This window comes from Nyctibius grandis, chromosome 6 (genome assembly GCF_013368605.1).
Source record: "Nyctibius grandis isolate bNycGra1 chromosome 6, bNycGra1.pri, whole genome shotgun sequence".
NCBI lineage: Eukaryota > Metazoa > Chordata > Aves > Nyctibiiformes > Nyctibiidae > Nyctibius > Nyctibius grandis.
The window spans coordinates 62508297-62530155 of record NC_090663.1 but is presented as its reverse complement, the minus strand read 5'-3'; the positions used below and the strand labels follow the sequence as shown (position 1 = coordinate 62530155).

Here is a 21859-nt window from a genome sequence, read left to right as displayed (position 1 = left end):
AACGTGCTCGCTGAAAGTACACACCACAGGAATACAGACTGCACGACAAACCTGAAAAGTAACAGGAGACGCTTTAACACATCACCCTCCAGTTTTCCCGGCTGAGTTCCCCCCTACGGCAGGCGGCCCTGGCCACCTCCCAGCAGGGAGCTGCCACACCGAGCCACTGGCATGACGGATTGACCTCCAGGGTGCGGGGGTCTCCCCGCAACCCCGGGAAGGCCTGAAGCCCCCGCAGCGGGGCCGTCCCCTTCCCCGCTGGGCCCGCCGGGCCCCCGCGGCCCTCACGGCCCCGCAGCGCTTTCCCCCACCTCCCGCCCCGTTTCTCACAGAAGAAAGGGCGATGAACGCCCTGCCCCCGAGGGGGTGCCGGGGCCGGGCCGAGGAGGCGGGCCGGCCCCGGGAAGGCGAGGCGCGCACGCACGGCACGGCGCGGAGCCGGGGTGCTTCTGTCCGGGGTCATGTCGGGCTCGGGGCGGCGGCGGCCGGCAGGTAGGTAGATGGGTGGGCGGCGGGGGGAAACCGAGCTGGGCGGTGGGTAATGGCGGTGGGTAATGGCGGTAATGGGAGCCAGCGGCGCGGTCCCCGCCTCGCGTGCCCCCGCTAAGGCGCGGGGCCGTTCGCCGTCTCGGCGGTCCTCGGGCCGCCCCCGGGCCCTGGCGACAGGGGTTTCGACGCGGCTTGTGGTGCTCGGGGCAGACCCGGCGCCGATCGCCCCCGGCAGAGGGCAAGCGGGAGGGGGCTGTCTTTGCGAGGGGTCGTGGGGAGGGGGGCCTCCCCCTCGGCTGAGCCGCCCCGCAGCGACAGAGCGGGGGCCGTGCCTGGGGGAGCGCTGCCCGGAGGGCGCTGCCCACGTTCTTGCGGAGCGCGGCGCTCGGCTGCCTTCGGAGAAGGAGGGGGAGCGGGAAAAGGCGGCCGGCGGGGAGGAGGGCGGCGCGGCGGAGGCGGCCAACGCGGAAGTAGATTTGCGCCTAAAATTCAGCGCACCCACCGCGGGGAAAGTCCCCCCGCCACAGCTGCGGGAAATGGAAGGGGGGTGAGCGACGGGGAGCGCGACCGCCCGGCCCCGCCGCCCCGGGACAGCCCGGCAGGGCGGCGGCTGGGGAGGGCTCAGAGCGGGGAAACGGGCCGGCTGTGGTCAACACGGCAGAAACACAGCTAGCGGCATAGAAAGGGGGGAGACACCGGGGATGGCCGGCGTTCAGGTGCCCGGGAACAACGGTGAGGTGTAGCAGGACAAGAGAAGAGAGGAGCAGCTAAACTGGGTGGCTTTGGTTCTCGAAGGGGCTGTTAGGCTTACATACACCTTTTTTTTTTTGTGCCATTTGGTTACTAGTATTTTCTAAATGCCATGTCCTTTGGCCCAAATGGTAGACCTGTTGAGATTAAAATGTATCCAGGAAAAGATGCTATCAGATCCCAGTGTAATCCGGTGCATACCTGATTTTTGATTCCTTTGAAACAATCTACCTTCACGAGATTTAAGACAAGTAAGTAGTCCCATTGAGAGAAATCGTTTTTTAGAACAAGCCTGTGTAAGACAAGCAGAAAGCTTTTCATAGATTATTATGATTTAAATAGTGTTTACTTGAATGAAGCTGCAATATGGCAGTAGCAAAGAAAAGTTAAAGACTGGGAAGTGACTAAACAGGATTAAAAGTACAGGAAAACCATATTTCCCTTGTTTCCTTTGGCCCAGGAATTCTGTTCTCCTGTGTCTACGTGACAGCATTTTCTGTCTAGAAGTTCGATAACTATAACATTTTTATGGTCTGTTTGTTTCTTTGGGGGGTGGATTGCCCCCCTCCCCCCTTAGGTTGAGGCAAAAGCATCAGCCAGATCTCAGGCACACAAGCAAAAATACAATGTAAATTTGAACATACAGATGCACTCTTAAAAGATGTCTGGCTTTCTGTTACCAACAGAGTCACGGGCACAGGTGGTGTTGCATGTTCTATCTACGCTCATTTTTCAGCACTTCTGTCATTAGTCCGACCTACACATTATGTTTTAAGGAAACCAAAATAGCTTTTTTTGTGCGTTCAGGTTACTAGTGATAATTGTAAGACTCAACACCTGAAAGCACGATCCATATTTGCCACTGGGAAGTTTACATGTAAATAGTAACACTTAGCAGCGTACGACTTCCTTTGAGCCACCCCCTACTCTCCTGTGCTGTGGTGTTCAACTTAAAAGCTTCTAAAGCCAAGTCTAGATTTCTGCAAGTTTATTCTAATGTCTTCATGAAGTTTTCTCCTCTATCAATACATAGCTATGTTAGTTTGTTTTGCAAAAGGCTTTAATCAGATGTGAAAAACAGATGTGAAAAGGCAGTATCATATCTACAGAATAGTTTGTAGAATATATGTCTACGTGACCCGTTTTCTCTTCTAATAGCAGGCCGCATCCAGCCGGATAGCAGACCTACATTAACCACCACAGGTACAGTATAGTGTATGGTTTTCATAGTGTGGTAGTCAGTCTCCACCGGTAGTAGTAGGAGCTGTGATTTTATAGCCCACTGAGGTGTTTAAGCAAAAGGAATAAATATTTTGGCCTAACCATCTGCAAGTCTCTAGTTCTGCATGCTCCCAAGATGTGCATGTTCCCTGTTGTTCCCCCAATGTTACCGTTATGTGCATTCTGTTACTGGAGATACTTAACGTCTATATAGTTTAGCAGAAGAAAAGGTATAAATCTTGCATCTTCTCAGTTGTCATTAGCTATACATACTGTTGCACTACCTACTATGACTGCATCCAGCCTCAAAGAAAATACTCAGCTTTGCATAAGCAGCATTACTGAAATCAAAGAAACACCAGTGTATTTTTAGATTATGTAAAACCGTAACTATTGAGTTAGAGACTCTGTTTAAATAAATACAGCCAGCTAGTTAGTTATATAAACTCATGATCTCTGAATACATCTATATAGATACAGATACACAGACAGATATAAAATCTGCATGTCTTGACCACCTAAAATTCAGACTGTTGGGGTCAGAACTTTAAGAACAGCCTCCAAAAGCTGTGGGTGCAGACACAAACGCTAATGAAGCTGTTTAACTGTATGACTACTTACTTACCTGCGTGAATGAGATTTTGGTTGACATTAACGGCTAAACTTTAAGGCTGGATGCACAAGTTCAAATTGTTTCTTTTTAATGAATGATTTAGTGGCTAAATCACTTTTTGATCTCCCTAACAGATGGAAATCAGAACATCACAGAAGTAGATGCACTTGATATAAGGTAAAGTTCTAATGGCAATGACAGAGAGATGGCCCATGGCATTGAGGTCAGTGCAGGGTTTTCTGATTTTTGTTAAGAATGTGACTAGATTATTCAACTGAACTCCACACACTTGCAGAACACATCTCTAGTTTTAGCTACACCAGATGTAGAAGCACTCTTCTTATCATGAAGGCATGCAGAAGGGACTCTTAGGAGTGTTAGGCAATGCGCAGAGACTGTGGCAAAAATACCATCACAATCTAAGGAACAACTGGGCAGTGACAGAGTGCTGCACAGGAATATATTCTTCTAGAAGGAGGGTAAAGGGACCATGGGATAGTGATTCCATGGATTTTTTCTACTCTACTATACAACATTATCTAGCCCTCGAAAAGGTAAACTACCTGCCTGATGACTTCCTTTGCCTCACCCACTCAGTGAATACAGCTGAGCAGACAAAGAACTATTGAGGGAACCATCCTTTAATGGTCATTCACAGGATCCAGGGACCAAACTGTCCAGGATCCCTGTTAGCCCTATGTCTAGCCAAATCCTAAGGAAGATAAATGGCCAAAATCCGAATAAACTCTGGTACTGGTACAGGTGAAATGTCATTCATAATTACAGGGCTCAAGTTTATCATCTTTGCCTTTTATCATGTTAAGTACTCAAACTGGGGAGAGTATGATAAAGCACCCCACTTAACTTTTCTTACTGGTTATCCAGCCAACATTGTAGAAACCTCCAGACTTGAAGAGTGACACAGAATGCCTGTTCCCTGTTTAAATTCTTATGCAGACGTTACAAAAAGATGTTTTATTAAGGGGCTGCTCATAATAAAGTGGAGAAGCAGAAATAGTTTATGTATAACTTTGGTCATTTTGTAGTGAAACAAAAGCTGATGAAACTGCGATCTCTAAGTAACATCTACAGGCAAATATTCTAAGCAACTTCTTCCACCAATTGTACCAAAACTGAACATTCTGTAGCAGGAAAAAAACAGTAACATGCCAAAAATGATAGCTCTGACTAGAGCCCGTTCTAGGGCAGCATGACCTGGACTGTCATTTTGTGCACCTATGACACTGGCCTTGTCTGTTGACAGGGCTATTGACAGAAGTGTTTTGGTTTCTATTTTCTGCACTGATACCTCTGTCTACAAAAGCGGTAAGATTGTCAGCTTTGTCTCTCGAAATACAGCCATGCCAACACTTGGAAATGACCTTTTGGGTCCAAGTGCACAGTCTATAGTGTGCTATCACAGACTTCTATGTTGTGTTTTGCTCATAAAACAATAAAATTGCTGAATGCTACTCCAAATACCCAGATGCTCCATATGTTTGTTGCCATGACAGTTGAAAAGTCCTCTACTTAGAAGCTGGGTTGGTCATTTGTTCTGTCCTTCAGAACAACACTGTCCTTAAGCTTTAAGATTTTGTTGGCTAGTTGCTAAAATCTCAGGTGAACAGTTGTATTGTCATAGCTTTCACTTCGTTAGGGTAAATAATACAAATTTGTTCTCCTTTTCCAAGATACACTGTGCATACCACCTCATCACCAGTTTATAGTCTTTTGCTTACAATGTAGCACTCGGTTTAGTTAGAACTTGAAGCAAACCTCAGCCAGCTACAATTCTAAATAAGTACATATGCACTATCCAGTTATGTTAAAATCGTATTTAGCTAAACACATGACGTGGAGAATTGGAGCCAACTCTGAAGTGCACTGTTATATGCCTTACTGCATTACTAATGAGACAGCCTCCTAAGGAGAAAATACAGATACATTGCAGAGAAAATGTTCAACCTACCTGACAGAGCCTAGTGCACACCCAACACTTGTTTTTATTGAATTGCTTAACATGCCCAAGCTTTTCAAAAAGACCTAGCTATTTAGGCTCTTCCTAAAATATTGCACATTTTGAGGTCTTGTCTTCTGAAATTGGATCCTCCAAGTCTCTATAGTCAATTAAAAAACCTCAGCTAGCTGGAATACAGGAAGGGAATTCAATTAGCCATTGACTCATTTATCAAGAACGTTTTCCATCTCTGGCAACAGACAAACACTTGACCCTGCAGTGCAATACAAAATGAACCATCAAAGAAGAGGAATTGCGTTAATCTTCAATCATGAGCACTTTTTTTGGCATTTAAGGCTGCCAGACAGACGTGGGACTCTTGCGGACAGAAACAATCTGAAATGCAGGTAAGAAACTTGGTTTCTCTATTCAGGCTTAATAAGCTAAACTTCAGACATTAAGGTCAATTAAGCAGTTACCTAAATCTTATGTTTAAGTGTAGAACAAAAGATTTTGCAGACATCAATACCTGTGCAACCTTGGCAAAGAAAGGCATAATAAAAAAGCTTCAAGGCGCAAGTCCTTTGAGTCACAGAAAGTGCTGGCACAAATCCTATGATTTCAGTGTGTCCAGACCTCTCTCAGGACAAACTCGTTGACGTAACTTTAAGTGTTACACCTGCACTTGACACCAGTTTGAGTTCAAAATCGAGTTTAGTAGGTTTTTTCATAAATAATGCACAAACATGAATATTCATTCTTTCACAGGGAAAGCAACAGAGTTGGTAGCAACTGACATAATTTGAGCAAGATTTTTACTAATACTGATGTGTTTTAATAATAGTTTGACAGACCTTGGATTTGAAGTCAGACATTTTGATGATCTGAAAGCAGAAGATGTGCTGCAGAAAATTTATGAAGGTAGGAGACTATATATTGGTTATGTCTAACTATTTGTAGCAGAATTCCCAGATATCTTTTCTTCCGTTCTCTCGGTGCATCTAACTTAAAATAATTTTTGTGCACAAGGGAGTTGTTTAACATTAGAAGGACTTAAGGATTAGACTTCAGATTATTTTATTGCAAGGTAAGTGAAGCTTCTGTGGAGAGAACTAATGAAGTTGCCAAGAGCTGACAGAAAGTACCTACAGCTGGGAGAAGTTAGTAACCTTCTTCTTTTTACTTGTAGTGGCCGTTATCTTCAGCCATGTTGAATCATTGCACCTTCAAATCTCTGCAGTGTTGCACTATCTGAAAATAGGGGTCACTTGAAAAAGGACTGATCGGAGATTAAATGATATGATACAGATGTATAATCTTTTTTAAACCTGAAGATCACTGTTTAGTCATCTAAAAACCACTTGACTATTTCAGCCTCTAAGGATGACCACAGTAATGCTGACTGCTTTGTTTGTGTGTTCCTGAGCCATGGTGAGAATGATCATGTTTATGCATATGATGCCCAAATCAAAATTGAGACAATCACAGACATGTTCAGAGGAGACAAGTGCCAGAGTCTGGTAGGAAAACCGAAGATATTTATCATTCAGGTAAGATGTCTGCTTCTGAATTCTATGGAGTTAACACTGACCCATGTCTTGTAATACAGAAGTCAGTTTTCCTGATACAGTCTTTCCACAAGGGAAAGTTTTTGCATCTTTAGGAAAGAAGGTATGGAAAACTGTTCCTTAAAGGCATTTAAGACAAGGATTCTTCTCTTTTTTAAAAAACCTTTATGTACACAAGTGTTAATGTTATGATTCTAGCTGTATTTAATAAGTAATTTTATGAAGAGCAAGCCAAATTAAGCCCATGTCAGACTGACTGTCAGTGTGTATTTAATGGCAGAGAAGACAGTATCATTTTTTTTGACAAAGTTGTGTACGGCCTCAGCTCAGTTCCTGCTGTTCACACCTCACAGCCCTAGGCTAGGCTGTAGAAGGCTATCAAACCTCCTTACCTTCACTGTTTCCTTCCAGGCAAGTCCCTTTACTTAATCCTCACAGAAGTTGTTTTTTTGTGGGGTTTTTTTGTTTCGTTCGTTTTGGTGGTGGTGATGGGTTTTTTGTTTCTATTTTTTTGTTTTGTTTCTTTTCTGTCCATGACCAATACTTGGCATCTCTGTAGAATTTGAAGAATCAATTTAAGGTTTTATTGTCTCAGAAATAATGCTTGTGCTAAGTGGTCAAACAGAGCCCCATAGGTAACCTCCGGTTTCACTCCTTGGTTCACAGGATAATGCAAGTTGGAAGGGACCTCAGGAGGTCTCTGGTCCAGCCTCCTGTTCAAAGCAGAGTCAGTTATAGGGTCAAACCAGGTTACACAGGGCTTTATCCCATCTTCATCCAGATTACAATTAGCAAACTCAAATGAGAACCTGACCTTCAGCAGATTGTAATTGTAGCAGTTTATAGAGTAATTCTAAGAATTACCTTTTTTTTTTTTCAAATGAAAGCTTCCTTAGGCACAAGGCCGCTGCAAGAATCAGCACATTGTTAATTCATTTTTCATTAGGACTCATTCAGCTTTGATTTTTTTTAACCATGTGCCAAAGATAGAAAAATATTTACATATTTCAATTTTATGTTATAAGTAATAGTTGGAAGCATTTATAATACATACTCATCAAAAAGCAAATTAACTTAGTTCGGTTCATCAGCTGAGTTCTTTACAGGACAATCAGCATAGCATTTACCTTTGGAAATCAGAGGAAACAGCAAGGATGGAACTTCATCACTGTAAATGTGATCCTCATGTTTCTTTAGTGATAGCTCTTAAGTAATGCTCCTTACCTACTTTGTATCTTTTGAGTGTGTTCTTACCTTCTTGTCCTCCATGTGTAGTCTTTCTGCAACGCTGACAATACTGGGCTCACTTACTGGCTTCTCACAAAAAAAACCCTCCCTCAACTAGCACATTTGAGACTGAAATAAGAGCGGAAACGTAACAGCATAGAAAGATGGCTGTGCTTCAGAGCATTTATTCAACACTGCCTTGCCAACAGGTCCAAGGGAGACGATTCTTCCTCTCTACTCAGCACTGGTGAGGCTGCATCTGAAGTATCATGTCCTGTCTGGGTTCCCCAGTACAAGAAAGATACAGACTTATTGGAGTGAGTCCTGCAAAGGGTCGTAATAATGATTAAGGGACTGGAGCGTCTCTTATATGAGGAGAGGCAGAGAGAGCTGGGACTGTTCAGCTTGGAGGAGAGGGCTCAGGGGAATCTTGTCAATGTTATAAGCACCTGGTGGAAGGGAATAAAGAAGGAGCCAGGCTCCTTTTCAGTGGTGCCCAGTGATAGGACTTGAGGCAACTGGCTCAAATTAAAACACATGAAATTCCATCTCAACACAGGAAAACACTTTTTTACTGTGAGGGTGATCAAACACTAGAAGAGGTCACCCAGAAAAGTTCTGGAGTCTCCATCTATGAAGATACTTGAAAGCTGACTGGACTGGTTAGTGTCAGAAGTATCATATTAACATAGGTGAGCTTGACAGAGGTGAAAGCATAACAATACTTCTCACCAACAGGCATGTCGAGGTGATAAACATGACAATCCAGTTATTGCTCAGGATTCAACAGATGGTAACAATGAATCTGTTGTCAATGAGACTGAAGTGGATGCAGCTGGTGTCTATACCCTGCCTGCTGGTGCAGACTTTATCATGTGCTACTCTGTGGCGCAAGGTAAGTACTAATATTTTACATCTGATATCTGATACTTCACTGTAACAAGCTTGAACACTTCTTCATTTTTCAGTCAAAATATGAGTACAGTTCCAGGTCATCTGTTTTGCATGTGTGATAAATGACATCTCGTCTCAGAAAGAGCCTCACATGTTAAGGAAAAAATGAAAATAAACGATCAAGGTTGCAGTTAATTTGCCAAGCAGGAACATTCTCATCCTAATCATGCTGCCGCGCTGCCTGCTGACAGCAAGCATTCCCCTCTTTTCCAGGATTGTAGGATTCTGGTGGCTTATAAATTTCCTTGCAATATGTTGCTGTCCTCTCCAGTGCTCCATGTATCTTATTCTCAGTCCCATCTGCTCTCTAGTAATGTGTGGATACAATCCTGTAAGCTACCAGTCCCTGAACCAAGCTTCTCTTGGCTGAGCACTATAAATCATCTCAAAGCCATTTCCCATCTACAGTTTCCAGTGAAATTACATAATTGGCGACATAAGAATTACACTCATTAATAATCCCATACGGATGCAGCTACCGAGCAGTAACTCTCATGAATATTTTTCAAGTGGCATCGCTACTTACATTTAGATATAATTTTATGTTCCTGTTCTACAATAGGTTACTTTTCTCATCGTGAAACTGTAAATGGCTCCTGGTACATTCAAGATTTGTGTGAGGTGCTTAAGAAGCATGGCTCTTCCTTGGAGTTCACAGAACTTCTTACCGTCGTTAACAGGAAAGTATCTCATCGTAAAGTGGATATGTGCAGAGACATTAATGCTATAGGAAAAAAAACAGATTCCCTGTTTTGCCTCAATGTTAACTAAAAAATTGTATTTTCACCCAAAATCTAAGTAGATTGTTATTTAACAATGACAACCATTAGCTAATACTCACTGCAGGTTAAAAACACACCATCTTAGTTCAGGAGACTAATATTCTACAACACACTTCGCAAAACCACTGAGATCAAACATTATAGTTTGTAAATATAATAGTTTCTAAAATGTTAAAGCAATTTTAAAGCGAGTATTACAGCTCTCTCTGTCTCAGGGAATTTGGGAAAAGTTGACTGGTGCAAAACTATTAAGAGGTGCTCAGACTTTATTGAAATTGGTACTCTAGATTACTTTTTTTCTTAAAAGATTTTTGCTTGCTTGCCGTCTTACCTATGGCATATTTTACTATTTACAAAACATTTCAAATGTTGCATTAGATTAGCTTTTCTTGCTCAAAGTGCACAGTTTACAGGGAATGTGTTTGTAGGGCATCTTTTTAAATCTGTGGACAACAGTATCCACCTTCCAATTTTTGTGGATTTATAGCTTTTTAGACATTTTTATTTTCTCCCAACACTAAAAAGGAACTTAATTCCTTGAGTACAATTGTAGCATTAATATAGATAAAGGGCTGCTTTTTGCTTGCACATCATTTACGTTTGGGCCCTGGTGCTTTGCATCCTCAGGGGAAGAGCAAGCAGTAGTGAAATGAGACCATGTACAGCTTGCTTAGCGTTGCTTTGAGTAAGTGCGCCTTGTACGCATCTCTAAAGCTAAAGCAAGTCATTTCAAGGTTCCAGGCTTACTTAAAACCGCTGGACATCTCTAGGCAGCTCTGCAAAATACAACATATGCAAACCTTCGTATTTCAGGCCTTGGTGTTAGATCAGCCTCTTTCTCCCCTTGGCCCCAGAGGAGATCAGCCATACATTGTCATGGTGTCTATAAAAGTGATAGTGTGTTTGTCACCATAGGATGTTTCACTATAGGATTGTTACTACTGCAGCATCAGTAATTAGTAATTTCAGTGATACTAGAAGCAAATATTTCTTTTATTATTTTTGACATTGTTGGTACATACACTTAACTCTGGGAGACAATGGAGAACTCAAGCTGAGAAAAGTCTTAATCCACTTTCCTGGGTATAAAAGAATTGATTTACTGGCTCTGCTTTAGAACATAGTATATAGAAAGATTTAACTGAGTCACAGATGTTAAATCTTACTATGGCTACTTTTAAGCTTTGTATAAATCATGAATGTATGTTTGAATGTTTTGATAAATTCTTTCAATAAAATGCAACAGTGAAACAGAGACTTTTTATAGTAAATGAGTTTGATATATCTTACTTTCCCAGCAGTATTTACTAAAAAAGCTTACTTGTAATGCAAGTCTGACCTCCACCAGTGATCTTATATCAAAGCACAGAGCCAGGGAAAGGAAAACAGCAATTTCAGTAAAAAAAATCCTTAATACTCAATGCAGAAGTTAATTATTCTATGAGCTACTGCTGTGATATAGTAAATAGTCCTAAAAAGACAGCCCTTGTTCTATAAAACACCCCTGTCACTTTACCAGCAGGCAGAATGCCTCCATTTTACTAATGAGAATTGACAAATATCTTGAAGAACTTGGCTTCACCAGCTTTATAGTATAAAAAACAAAACAAAAAAAACACCAAAAAAAATCCCCAAAAAACAAATCGTCAAGCAACAAAATCATTTTTATAGATATTTATTGCAACTTTCAAAAGTGGTCAAAAATACCCAGTTTCTATAGAGTAACTAAATGTTTGTATCAGCTTTGAAAGGGCAATTCAAATATGTACAAAACCAACAGTCAGTCCTTGTCATTGATTTCCTGGATTGGAAGCCTCAGGTGCAGAGGTTGGCGCAGACGCCTCAGGGATTCTTCTGCCTGCCAGTGCAAGAAAGAGTGAGAGTTCATCCTTCTGCAGCCCTCTGTTTTCTCCTTCTCTTTCACACATCCAGTGTCTTTCCTTTCTCAGAAGGCATTGGTCTTACGCAAGAAACCAAACTAATCAAGTGGCGAACGCTGAACATTTACAGACCTGCTCAGGTCATTCAGCCAGTCTCCAGAGAGAAGCATGTGCCTTGCCCGTCCACCCACTCACCCACACCCCAAAGTATTATTTTCCTGAAATGAAAATTACAAAATTCATACTCAAAGGCTACTGGAAAAGCATCAAACTCTAGCCTTATGCCAAATGTGGCTCATGACACGATACTGTGAACCACAGATCTTGAACAAAAATTAGGGGTACTTTCAATTTTCTTTTACGAGACATTGAACACAGAGGTGGGGACATGGAATGGGGGAGTAAGAATTGAGAAGTGGGAGCTGCTACATTTTTTCATGAACATCACAAAGTTTCTCCCAGGCACACACACCACCACCACCTTTTACAGAATATGGGTGACTGGATGGAAATCTAAGCCTTTTACCTGAGAAATAGGACTAAGTTGTCAAATGCTGAACTCTGCAAGACAGTCTCCTTCCAAGGAAGGGAGAAGATTATGTTATCACAGCTGTGCAGCAAACACACTGTCTCCAAAAGCAATACAGCTATTCTATTAAAATGGCCGAAAATGCAACATATTCGAGTATGCAAAAAATGGATGTGTAGGGCTGATAAGCTGACTTATTTGTTTTAAATTAAACTCATGAAGGTCTCCCTTTCTGATGACTTACTGAAATAGTTTATACATCAATGGCAAACACCATACAGTTATTTAAACAGCTCAAACTGGCTGATAAGCAATACACTGTTTTGAATGTAAGTAACAAACCTTGAGGTCAATTTTCTGTTAGCTGAGAGTTTACTGAAAAAGTCTTAACCCAGAGGCTACCTCATTATTTAAGGACTGATACCTCTGCTATGTCTTCTTTGAGCTTGTTATATCGTTCCACATTAAAATGCTGTTTTTTGGATTTCCGATAGAAGTAGTGGAGGAACTGCCTGTCTTTAGCGTCAGGGTAAATGTAGTCCTGGTGAAGAAAGCAGTACACATATTTGGGGTTAGCAAGAAAACTGGGTAGAGGTCAGAAGATTATGAGTTTTCAAGAGAAATTCACAATGAGTTTTCAAGAGAAATGAGTTTTCAAGAGAAATTCAGCCTGATTCAGAAAGATTTATCTAGTTCAACATATGCATGTTCTGTTAAGAGGCTACATATGAAGTTATGCCCTTACAGGTCATAAGGGCCTTTTAGACACAAGGTAGGAATCATTTCTATCGTGTTTAAAGGCATTTTCAATCATAATAAAGACATAGCGTGATCTTCATGACTGGAGCTGCCTGAGTCAACGGACGCTACTTCCAAGGAGAAAGTTCAACTACTGTTTCTCAAAGACTTACTTGAAAGTCTCAAGCAACGGCACCAGCAGCTGTTCAAAAAAGCCAAGTAGTAATCTCTCTATCTACTCACATACAAAAAGTAAGAAAGCCTTAGCCCTTCTCAAAAATCAGTGAGGAGTAAAACTAACATTCAGAGCCAGCTGTTCATAAAAACAGACACACCTCCTCTTTTCACTAAAGGAACCCGATGTCTCACAAAGTCTATAGATCCATTGGTATTATGGAAGGAAGTGTTGGCTACTCTTCCACATACCTCCATAACAAAAAGAGGTTTGCATCACAGAAAGTTCGACATCAAGATGTCCACTTTGGGAGTAAAGTACAGAGCTAAAACAGGAAAAAGAAACATTCCTTGAAGTCTTACGGGACTTCAGGAGACATCTGTATTGCGCAGCTCAGTTAAGATCTGGGGTTTTTTTGTTACTCCGCAAAATTTTTTCTTCTAAACAAAGCCTGTTTCCTGCCCCACTTCAGCTGTCCTAGGTTTACCTCCATTCATTCAAAGTCAAGGAAAAGCAGCGAGATTATGAAGAACAAAGCAATAACATTTTTTCAGGCACTACATTAAGGGGGTGGAACATCTCCCTTATGAGGAGAGGCTGAGGGAGCTGGGTCTCTTTAGCTTAGAGAAGAGGAGACTGAGGGATGACCTCATTAATGTTTATAAATATGTAAAGGGCAAGTGTCATGAGGATGGAGCCAGGCTCTTCTCAGTGACATCCCTTGACAGGACAAGGGGCAATGGGTGCAAGCTGGAACACAGGAGGTTCCGCATAAATATGAGGAAAAACTTCTTTACGGTGAGGGTGACCGAACACTGGAACAGGCTGCCCAGAGAGGTTGTGGAGTCTCCGTCTCTGGAGACATTCAAAACCCGCCTGGACGCGTTCCTGTGTGATATGGTCTAGGTAATCCTGCTCCGGCAGGGGGATTGGACTAGATGATCTTTCGAGGTCCCTTCCAATCCCTAACATTCTGTGATTCTGTGTAAATTAGGTATATTTCAATAATGCAACTGTCAGATTTCCAAGCCGTTTGGCACTCTGCACCATTTACATGTAAACTCCAGCAAATAACAGCTACTGTTCAGTGATTTGCTTCCTGGCCTGCTATAAGGCAGCGTTCACAAACTGGCACAGCACTACTAGTTGTTCTCCCTTTACAGCAATGAGCAAGGTTTACTGTTCAAAGTGATCTACAAAAATTTAAAATAAAAGGAGAGACTTCTTTCATCACTTTTCATTCCCTAGGTTATGAAATCTTACAGATGATAGTTCTGCTCAGCAGCTGGTCTGCAGTTCATGTGTAACAGTACCTGTCTTGACTTTGCATAATGTCACGTTTGCACCCAGCCCCATTAGAGATCAAGCAAGTCCCTATCTGATGGCAAGGCTACTTATTGAATTAGATTTTCATCAGAGCCCAAACATTGTGATTTTCAGAGTCAGTTTTCCTCCTTTACAATACTCCATGCATTTACAAAGCGAGGACTTACCTGTTTAGTAAGAACAAAGTAGGCATAGAAAGCCATGGCACTCCCATAAGTGATGAAGTATGTCACTGGCTCCATGATGTCCCACGAATAGACCCACCACGTGAGCCACGCCAATGCTCCCCCTTGGGTTGACATCAGAGCTAAGCCAACCCACAGAAGCCTGGAGGTCTTTGCATCTGCACCGTCTGTGATTCTGGCTTTCATCTAAGGAAAAGATATAGAAAAATGTGTTCAACACAACTGATGAGCAGCTCCTCAGCTATGTTTTCTCCTGCTGGGCTAGATCCATTTTCAGGATCTTTTAATGACTCCTCTTACCAACTTACCCTGCCAAGAAAGAAAAAGACCAAAATCCAAGGGCAATCAGATCTCCTGGCTGTTGTGCACCAACAAATGCTGCTTTTCATCTCCCCTTCCCACTACTAGGGATTTATGTCTACTGGATTTCCATCTACCATTCAAGGCAGCTCTGGTTAACACCGAGGCTGGTCCTCACAAAGCACGTCTGAAGCCAAGGAAAAGATTGTCCATTTTGTCAGGCTCTTTCTGGCTTCCTCCCTCATGCTGCGTTAGCTTAGCCTGCCCTAGATCAACATTCATACCTTCCCTTCTTGGATTATGGCAACCATTAATCCAAACAATTTGCCTTGCTGCCTTGGCGATACAGAAAACCCTAGCCTAAGCCACAGATGATTTCTACCTCACTATTGTTTTTTCTGTAATGGGTATTCAGAACTCATACAGCAACAGGTGACTAAGTGGACTTTCAATCCCAATACTAGCCATGCTGAGGCTTGTTCATGACAGCTTTCTCCAGGTGTTGTGGTTTCTACCCAGGGCATACACTTAGCAGGAGGGAAAAGAACTGAATTGAAATTAATTTGAATTATATTTGAATTGACTCTCGTTTGCTTAACAAACAAAACAGACACACCCTAGCTGTTCATGCTGATTTTCTTCTATCACAGGACTTACTCTTGATGAAAGGAAATGCTTTTGAGGTTTTTTTTTTTTAAAAAAAAAAAGCAACCCCACTTTCCAACCTGTTCAAGAGGCAGCAGCTCTTCTTTCAAGAGATCCAGTTTCTGTAGCAATTCTCTCTCTTTCCTGTTCTGGTGATCTTCTAAATGTAGAGCCACAAACAGTCTGTGAACCAAGGATTTGATATCTTCCATGTCAGTAGCATGCTCACTACTCAGCTTATCTGTAAAGAAAATGTTTGTCATATAAAACATTTCAAGAACCTACCCTTCATGCTCCCCCCCACCTCCAACCCCAAAAAGCAGGGCCATCCAATGGTAAAAAAAAAAACAAGAGAAATTCCTTTCTCCAGACAGATTCCACTTTTCTAGACTTCCCATACCTTTCACTAGATGAAGTGAGATAATCAGAGTTATTAAGCATCACTCTTACCTTTTACAGGAGGTGACACACTGTATGCTGTGTTGTTGATAACAAGTTTAAAGTTATTCATCAATAAGACCTCCATCAAGGTTGCATCAGAGACCTTGCTACCATCTGCAGAAGAAAGATTTAAGTTCTAAATCATTTATCATAAGGAGGTTTGTAAATGACCTCTTTTCTTTAATATATTACTACTCTTCCTGCCTGCTGGTTTTCATATCTCGATTTCACCATCCACTGCACCTCACCGCAGCTACAAGGCAAATGAACACATCACATCCCGCAGGGAGCTGAAGACACCAAAAAAGGAGCTCTCAGAGTCATTAGCAGCAACATGCAACACTGGATCCCCAGAGCTCTCACTGGCCCAAGCCCAGCAGATCCCAGAGCCACCCAGTAAAACCAGCCCCCACAGGGGGTTCAGATGGCTCAAGAACCCCTGGAGCCACACACCATTGCTGCTGGACACACTGCTGTGGCATGGGGGGTTCAAAAGCCACAGAGCGGCTGCTCCACGGTACCTGTATGACCTGGTTTTCATTTCCTATACAAAAAAAGGGCATCTTCCCCTGCCGTTGCCAAGGGGTGGGCAGTGGCAGAAAACAGCAGCTATACGCCCGAGATGAATAATGATCGGGCTACAAAATATGAAGATCTTGGTACGTAAATATTTGTCACAGTGCTACTGCTCCAGCTCCTCCATCTGTCCCCATGTGCCCACTACAGAAAGGCACCGTGGACAACCCCACACCTCCCATTATTTATCACTGGAACTCTGTCCTTGGGCCCCATCTGCTGAGGCTGAGACTACTGAACTCCGCGAGCTAACGCACCAGCTGGCTCCCCGACCCACTCTGTGTGGGTGGCAAAGCAAACCTGGAAGGAAGGCTATCACTTTCAGTCCAAAATCTGAAATTTTAATGTGCCCATACACTCTTTTTTTTTTTTTTTACAGTGTAATAGAACATCAAAGCTCATTTGCATGTAAATTATTAAGGTGACATTTAAAAAGTGACATTTAAGCAAAAAATGCTTTTCAAAAGAAGTGCCAGACAGGCTCTTTGTTCTGGATGTGATACAACACCGATTTATTAACTTGTCCAACCTTTAAAGGCAGAAAAGTTTGGGAGGAAGAGAGGTGTTTTATTTTAGAAAGTTCCCCACAGGCTTTCAGCAAAAGGCTACTTTCCTTCCTATACCTAAGCACAAGTGTTCAGATGTGGACCAAGGGCCATTTTTTTGTCTTCAGAAGTTTTGCAGGGCCAAGATCGAATCCACAGAAAATGAAAGTGAGTCATCATACACAGCACTAATGCTTTCAATTAAGATTGGGTTTCATTTAATGGCTAAATGACACAGAAGAAGTGTCTGCACTAAATCAAGGCTTCATAATTTTTCTTTAATAATAAATGTTTAAATTCAACTCTCGGTACTTGACCAATAGTTTCTCTTTACAGTATCAGTTTCCTAATAAATTAAACATCTAAGCTGTTCTCTAACATTACAATAGCCCAGCACTTGAAAAATACAGAGCAGGGAACTGTTTAACAGTCATTGTTTTAATCAAAGCGGACAATGTTTTTATTCCAAAACCGGGGTGGAGGGGGTGGGTTTAAATGATACCAGGTGAAAATAGCCCAAATTCCTTTCCACTTTGGAACGTGCTGTCTGTCCATGCCAAAAATGCGAGACTTGTAGGTTTCTTACAGAAATTATCTTATGTTTCACAAGTGACTGATGTTTGCACTGAAGCAGAATGAGTAGTTAGCTTTTGCTGACATGCCACAGAGGAATTCGATTCAGCAGTGAATCACAAATACTTCTGTCATGGATGTCTCTGCCCAATAGCAGTACTCAGAGGTTAACTCTTTGCTGGCACATGTTCTTGGCTAGCCTTGCCTCACCCCAGTAAGAAATCCTTTTTAGTGAAAACTTCCATGCTAAGGGGAAGGCCAGCTGCTAACCATGACTATTTGTTACAGTGGCTTCTGAAGATACAAGAGTCTCTTACGAAATTATCTTTTTCAAGAGAATTTTCTACCTTTGCTGCCTAGCAGACACAGCATCAAAAAAAAAAAAAAAGGCCAAAGTTCCTGTGTACAGGAAGCTCATGCACACACTGGGATCCACACAGACCACATCTCCATTGCTCTAGAGGATATAAATATATTGCTCTATGGGGTATTTTCCTGTTTTACCGAATGTGCTCTCAAAGGCAACTAAAGCAGCTTCTCCCAGATCTGTGGCTTCCTGATCTTCTAGGAGCATCAATCTATTTTCAGTTCCTTTAGAAGTCCCTGCAGCCCTCTGCAACATCAACCAGGAAGAAAAGGAATGTTGTGAATGCACCCAACTATGAAACTTTGGACCAACTTTCCTTGACCCCATCCTTTCTTCTGTTTATGTGCTACCTGATAGAAAATAATTCTTTCTATAGGGATATAGCTATATCCTTTTTTTTTTTTCTTTTCTTCCTTTCTTTCTTTTTAGTGGGGTGAGAGGGGAAGGGAAGAAATAAGATGCTTTTAGTTAGCTGAATTCAAGTTCTACCAGATTCAGACAAGAAAGCTACACCTCCGTTCAACTTTTGAGATTGAGTCCTTCTCTAGGACCAGGACAGGGGTTGCAAGACTTTTCAGAATTGCTGTGGAAAAACTACAAAGTGTTGCCAAAATACAAACCAAGCTGTCTTGGAAATAAAATGGAAAAACAGTTTAACTAACTGGATGTTAGCTTTTATCAACAGGCAGACCAAAGAGGCAAAACACATGAAAACAGTTAGCAGAGCTTGAGAAAACTACCTGAAGACTTGGGACAATGGGGAAAACAGTATGCTACAAGGACGAAAGACCACATCAGTGCTAACATATCAGTATAGCTTCTTCCTTTCAACCCAAGGGCCCCAACGTACTGCACTCCAGCTGATGAATTAAATGTCCCCAAAGTCTCAAAAAGCTGCCCTTTATCATTGCACACATTATCTGGTTGCTTAGCTCTTAGTAAGTTTTCCATATGAGTTCATGTTTGTAGTAAGGCAAATGGATTCTTCCAGCTCCAGGTAACACTGAACAACTGGCAGACATCCCATTCAAGAGCCTGACTGGTTGTCTTTAAGAATTATGGTGGAAGATGAGGAAAGAAAAAGATATCAAGGAAACCAGGAGAGACACTCACTTAAAGACAGCATTACAAAGAGAAGCTACCTGAAAAAGATAATAGAGAACACTACTGGGATATAAGGAAGGTTACAGTAATATGTCCAATTCTGCATTTTTAGTCAGCCTTTCCAAGAGGACTCAGATATTAAATTTGAAACACCAATAAACCCCAGAAGCATTCAAGAGCTACCCCAACAGCAACAATGCTAAACCTGATGGAGGACTGAACTCATGCTTCAGGAGAGAAGTACAGTCCATTCGAAAAGGAATGCATTCATTTTGAGGAGTGACAGAAATGTAAGATACCTGTTGCAAAGACTTCTGCCTTCTCAATTCCTTTATCTTCTCTCCGCACATCCTGCAGGAATGCCCCGACGGTGGTCACCATTGGCTTAACAGTGAACCGACAGCGTTCACTTCTTGTGGGCAGCGTAAGAGTTATCACAGGAAGACCATGTCTGTAATTAATAGTTACTTCTGGAGGGGGGAAGGGAAAAAGAAAACTAAGTGAAAAAGTCATATCATAAGTTGTAGCTTAATTTAAAAGCTGTTTTTAAAACACAGGATGAATAAGAAAACCACACAAAGCATTCTAGATTTCTTTAATGAATATAGTACTTCTGTTTCTAGGAGATATAGATTTATATAATATGCAACTAACGTCAATTCATCCTACTCCCATAAAATAAATGAAAAGCATGTTGACTTTGATGGGAAGGGGAAAAACATGCTGTGCAAGCTTACCATTGGATGGCACCAGCGTGCTGTAAGGTGCTGCTCCTGTCCGGCCCCACCACTCTCCAGCCTGCCTCCCCAGCTGCACCTGCAGCACAGACACAGGGAGCTCACTTTAGAAAGGCAAGGGTGCCAGATTTATCTGGTCACATGCAGTATCCAGCCTGTCATGGTCATCTGCTGCTGTGTGATCTGACAGCGGAGGTGTCCTTCTGAAGAAAAGCCCCTCGCTTACCAATTTCTATTTAAAAGACAGAACCATCCTTATAGAAAGCATAAACGTTGCCAAGGGTATTAAGGTATTGCCCATAGTTGAACTTTTTGTCTAGCATGGTGTAAATAACTCAAGAAAAAAGGGAAAGGGGAAGGAAAGAAAGGAAAAAAAATGCAGTTTCTGAAGTGCTTCATGCAACTCTTACAATAGCCCTCTCCTCTAACCCAAAAACGGCCGCTTGAAAGACCTCTACATTGTGGTGCCTGAAGGCAGAAGTGTACTGCAGCAGTTCAGAGTCTGCAGTGTAACTTAAAACAGTTTCAGTGAAGTCTTTTACTGCTGAATCACAAACAGAATGGCACTCTTCATAATCTCAAATAAAATAAAAGCCGATGAAGACTGAGGTCACTCCCCTTTGCTTAGTAATTATATATCACCTACCAAAAGTTAACTATTGACATTCATGGTGTTAAAAGACAGTAACAACAATGCGGCTTGCAAAGTATGGAATATATTTTATTTTTATTTTTTAAATCTGAACGGCTGTTTCAACTGCAGCTGAGATGCTGCTGCAACCAACAGCCCCACCAGCCTCTGGTACCACATCGAAGGAGGTGCACACAGATGCAGTAAGTATCCCCTATGACAGTGCTGATAGCAGGTTTTTGAACCTGCATGGTCGCGCTCCCAAGCCCGTCCCTTCCAGGGACACTGGCGAGAACCATCAAGACTCTTCAACATGGCCATGTCAAGACAGAGAAGACAAACTGCTCTGGTTAGACCCGTGTACCTAAAGCAGTCCAGCCATAATGTGGAAGATGCAACTCCTCGGACACAAAAGTACTCTGCTTCTACAGCTAGTCCCCCTGCACAAGGAGAGGAACACTTTTATTGCAGTGACTCCCACAAAGCAGGCATTACTGCTATAAACTAAGGCAGAAGTAGGAAGGGAAATCACATCCCTGACTAAGCTGGTTACAAAAATTGTGCGTGGGCTGGACCAATATTGAATATTTCATATTGAAATATGATAGCTGGGGGAAGTGGGAAACGACGTGGGGAGAGATTACAAGGACCGATTCTCCCTCTGGTAAGCTTTATAGCTCATCTTTCTGAAGGCCACAACATTTCATACTCTGCAAGCTAATCTCCTTCGACAAGGCAGGAAAGGAAAGCTACGAATGCAAGAGGCCTCTGCCCATTCGGTAGGCCAAGCACTGCTCACCACGTTCATGTGATTTATTTGTTTTTAAAGAATCACAAGCTTGACTGTATGGATAGGAATATCCTATTAGGTTAAATAAAGAATCCACCTGGAAAAAATTAATCTGTGTGTTTCAGAGATGGTGACCTTGCCCCAGCTTTCTATCTGGAACAAACACGTTTCAGGGTTTAAAGAAAATAAAATGAATCACACTGGGAGTTTCCAACACTGAGAAATGTTTGTATTGTAATCTTCAGGCATCAAAGGCACTCAGAAACGTAGACTAAATAGTAAAATATCTTAAACACAAGAGCATTGTCAAAAAAAAAAAAAAAAGAGTAGACACAAGGTGTGCCAGGATGCCAAATGGCACCCAGAGCTAGGCAACCTGCAGTAACTCGTTTGCTTCTCCAGCAGAGCAAGAGACATTCCCTGGGGCACAGCAGGACGCAGGGCCCAGCTCGGCAGGTCTCACCCGTCTACAGCAGGCACTGACACCCACAAAACATCTAGAAATACACAGCCTAGCAGCAGGGAGACAACATTCCACATGTGATCTGTGTTTCCACAAAAGGCCCTGAAACACACCGATGACAACAGTCCACACTAATACTCAATAGCCTTGAATCTACAGCTGTGTTATTTGTTTCTTCTGAGAGGTATGTTTAAGGAACTAATTTTTTTTGAAGACACCTGATATGTAACCTTGCAATTAATACTTAAGATACCTATCCTCCAACTCGCCTCAGGCACAAAACTGCTCCATGC

The 21859-nt window shown here is 42.2% G+C and overlaps 2 protein-coding genes across 2 annotated transcripts in view; one reads left to right on the top strand and one right to left on the bottom strand.

Moving 5' to 3' along the window:
- The first annotated feature begins 408 nt into the window (after window positions 1–408).
- On the top strand, window positions 409–10816 carry CASP6 (caspase 6). Its single transcript, XM_068402905.1, has 8 exons — window positions 409–492; window positions 2398–2442; window positions 3208–3250; window positions 5291–5437; window positions 5875–5951; window positions 6405–6580; window positions 8564–8720; window positions 9342–10816. The coding sequence occupies exons 1-8, from the start codon at window positions 462–464 to the stop codon at window positions 9548–9550; spliced, it is 885 nt and encodes a 294-aa protein (XP_068259006.1). The 5' UTR covers window positions 409–461; the 3' UTR covers window positions 9551–10816.
- A 404-nt stretch (window positions 10817–11220) lies between these two features.
- The window catches only part of MCUB (mitochondrial calcium uniporter dominant negative subunit beta), a 55352-nt gene continuing 44713 nt past the window's right edge, over window positions 11221–21859 (bottom strand). The window contains exons 2-8 of the mRNA XM_068402903.1: window positions 19683–19761; window positions 19245–19415; window positions 15790–15894; window positions 15420–15580; window positions 14377–14580; window positions 12395–12511; window positions 11221–11419 (exon numbers count right to left, since the gene is read on the bottom strand). Coding sequence (XP_068259004.1) covers window positions 11342–11419; window positions 12395–12511; window positions 14377–14580; window positions 15420–15580; window positions 15790–15894; window positions 19245–19415; window positions 19683–19761 — 915 coding nt within the window. The 3' untranslated portion in view covers window positions 11221–11341. The remainder of the gene's footprint in view (window positions 11420–12394; window positions 12512–14376; window positions 14581–15419; window positions 15581–15789; window positions 15895–19244; window positions 19416–19682; window positions 19762–21859) is intronic.

Coding starts and splice junctions, on each gene's coding strand:
- CASP6 (XM_068402905.1), top strand. CDS start 462: ATGTCGGGCTCGGGGCGGCGGCGGCCGGCAG. Junction 5,952..6,404: donor GCTGCAGAAAATTTATGAAG/GTAGGAGACTAT, acceptor TGACTATTTCAG/CCTCTAAGGATGACCACAGT. Junction 8,721..9,341: donor GTGCTACTCTGTGGCGCAAG/GTAAGTACTAAT, acceptor GTTCTACAATAG/GTTACTTTTCTCATCGTGAA.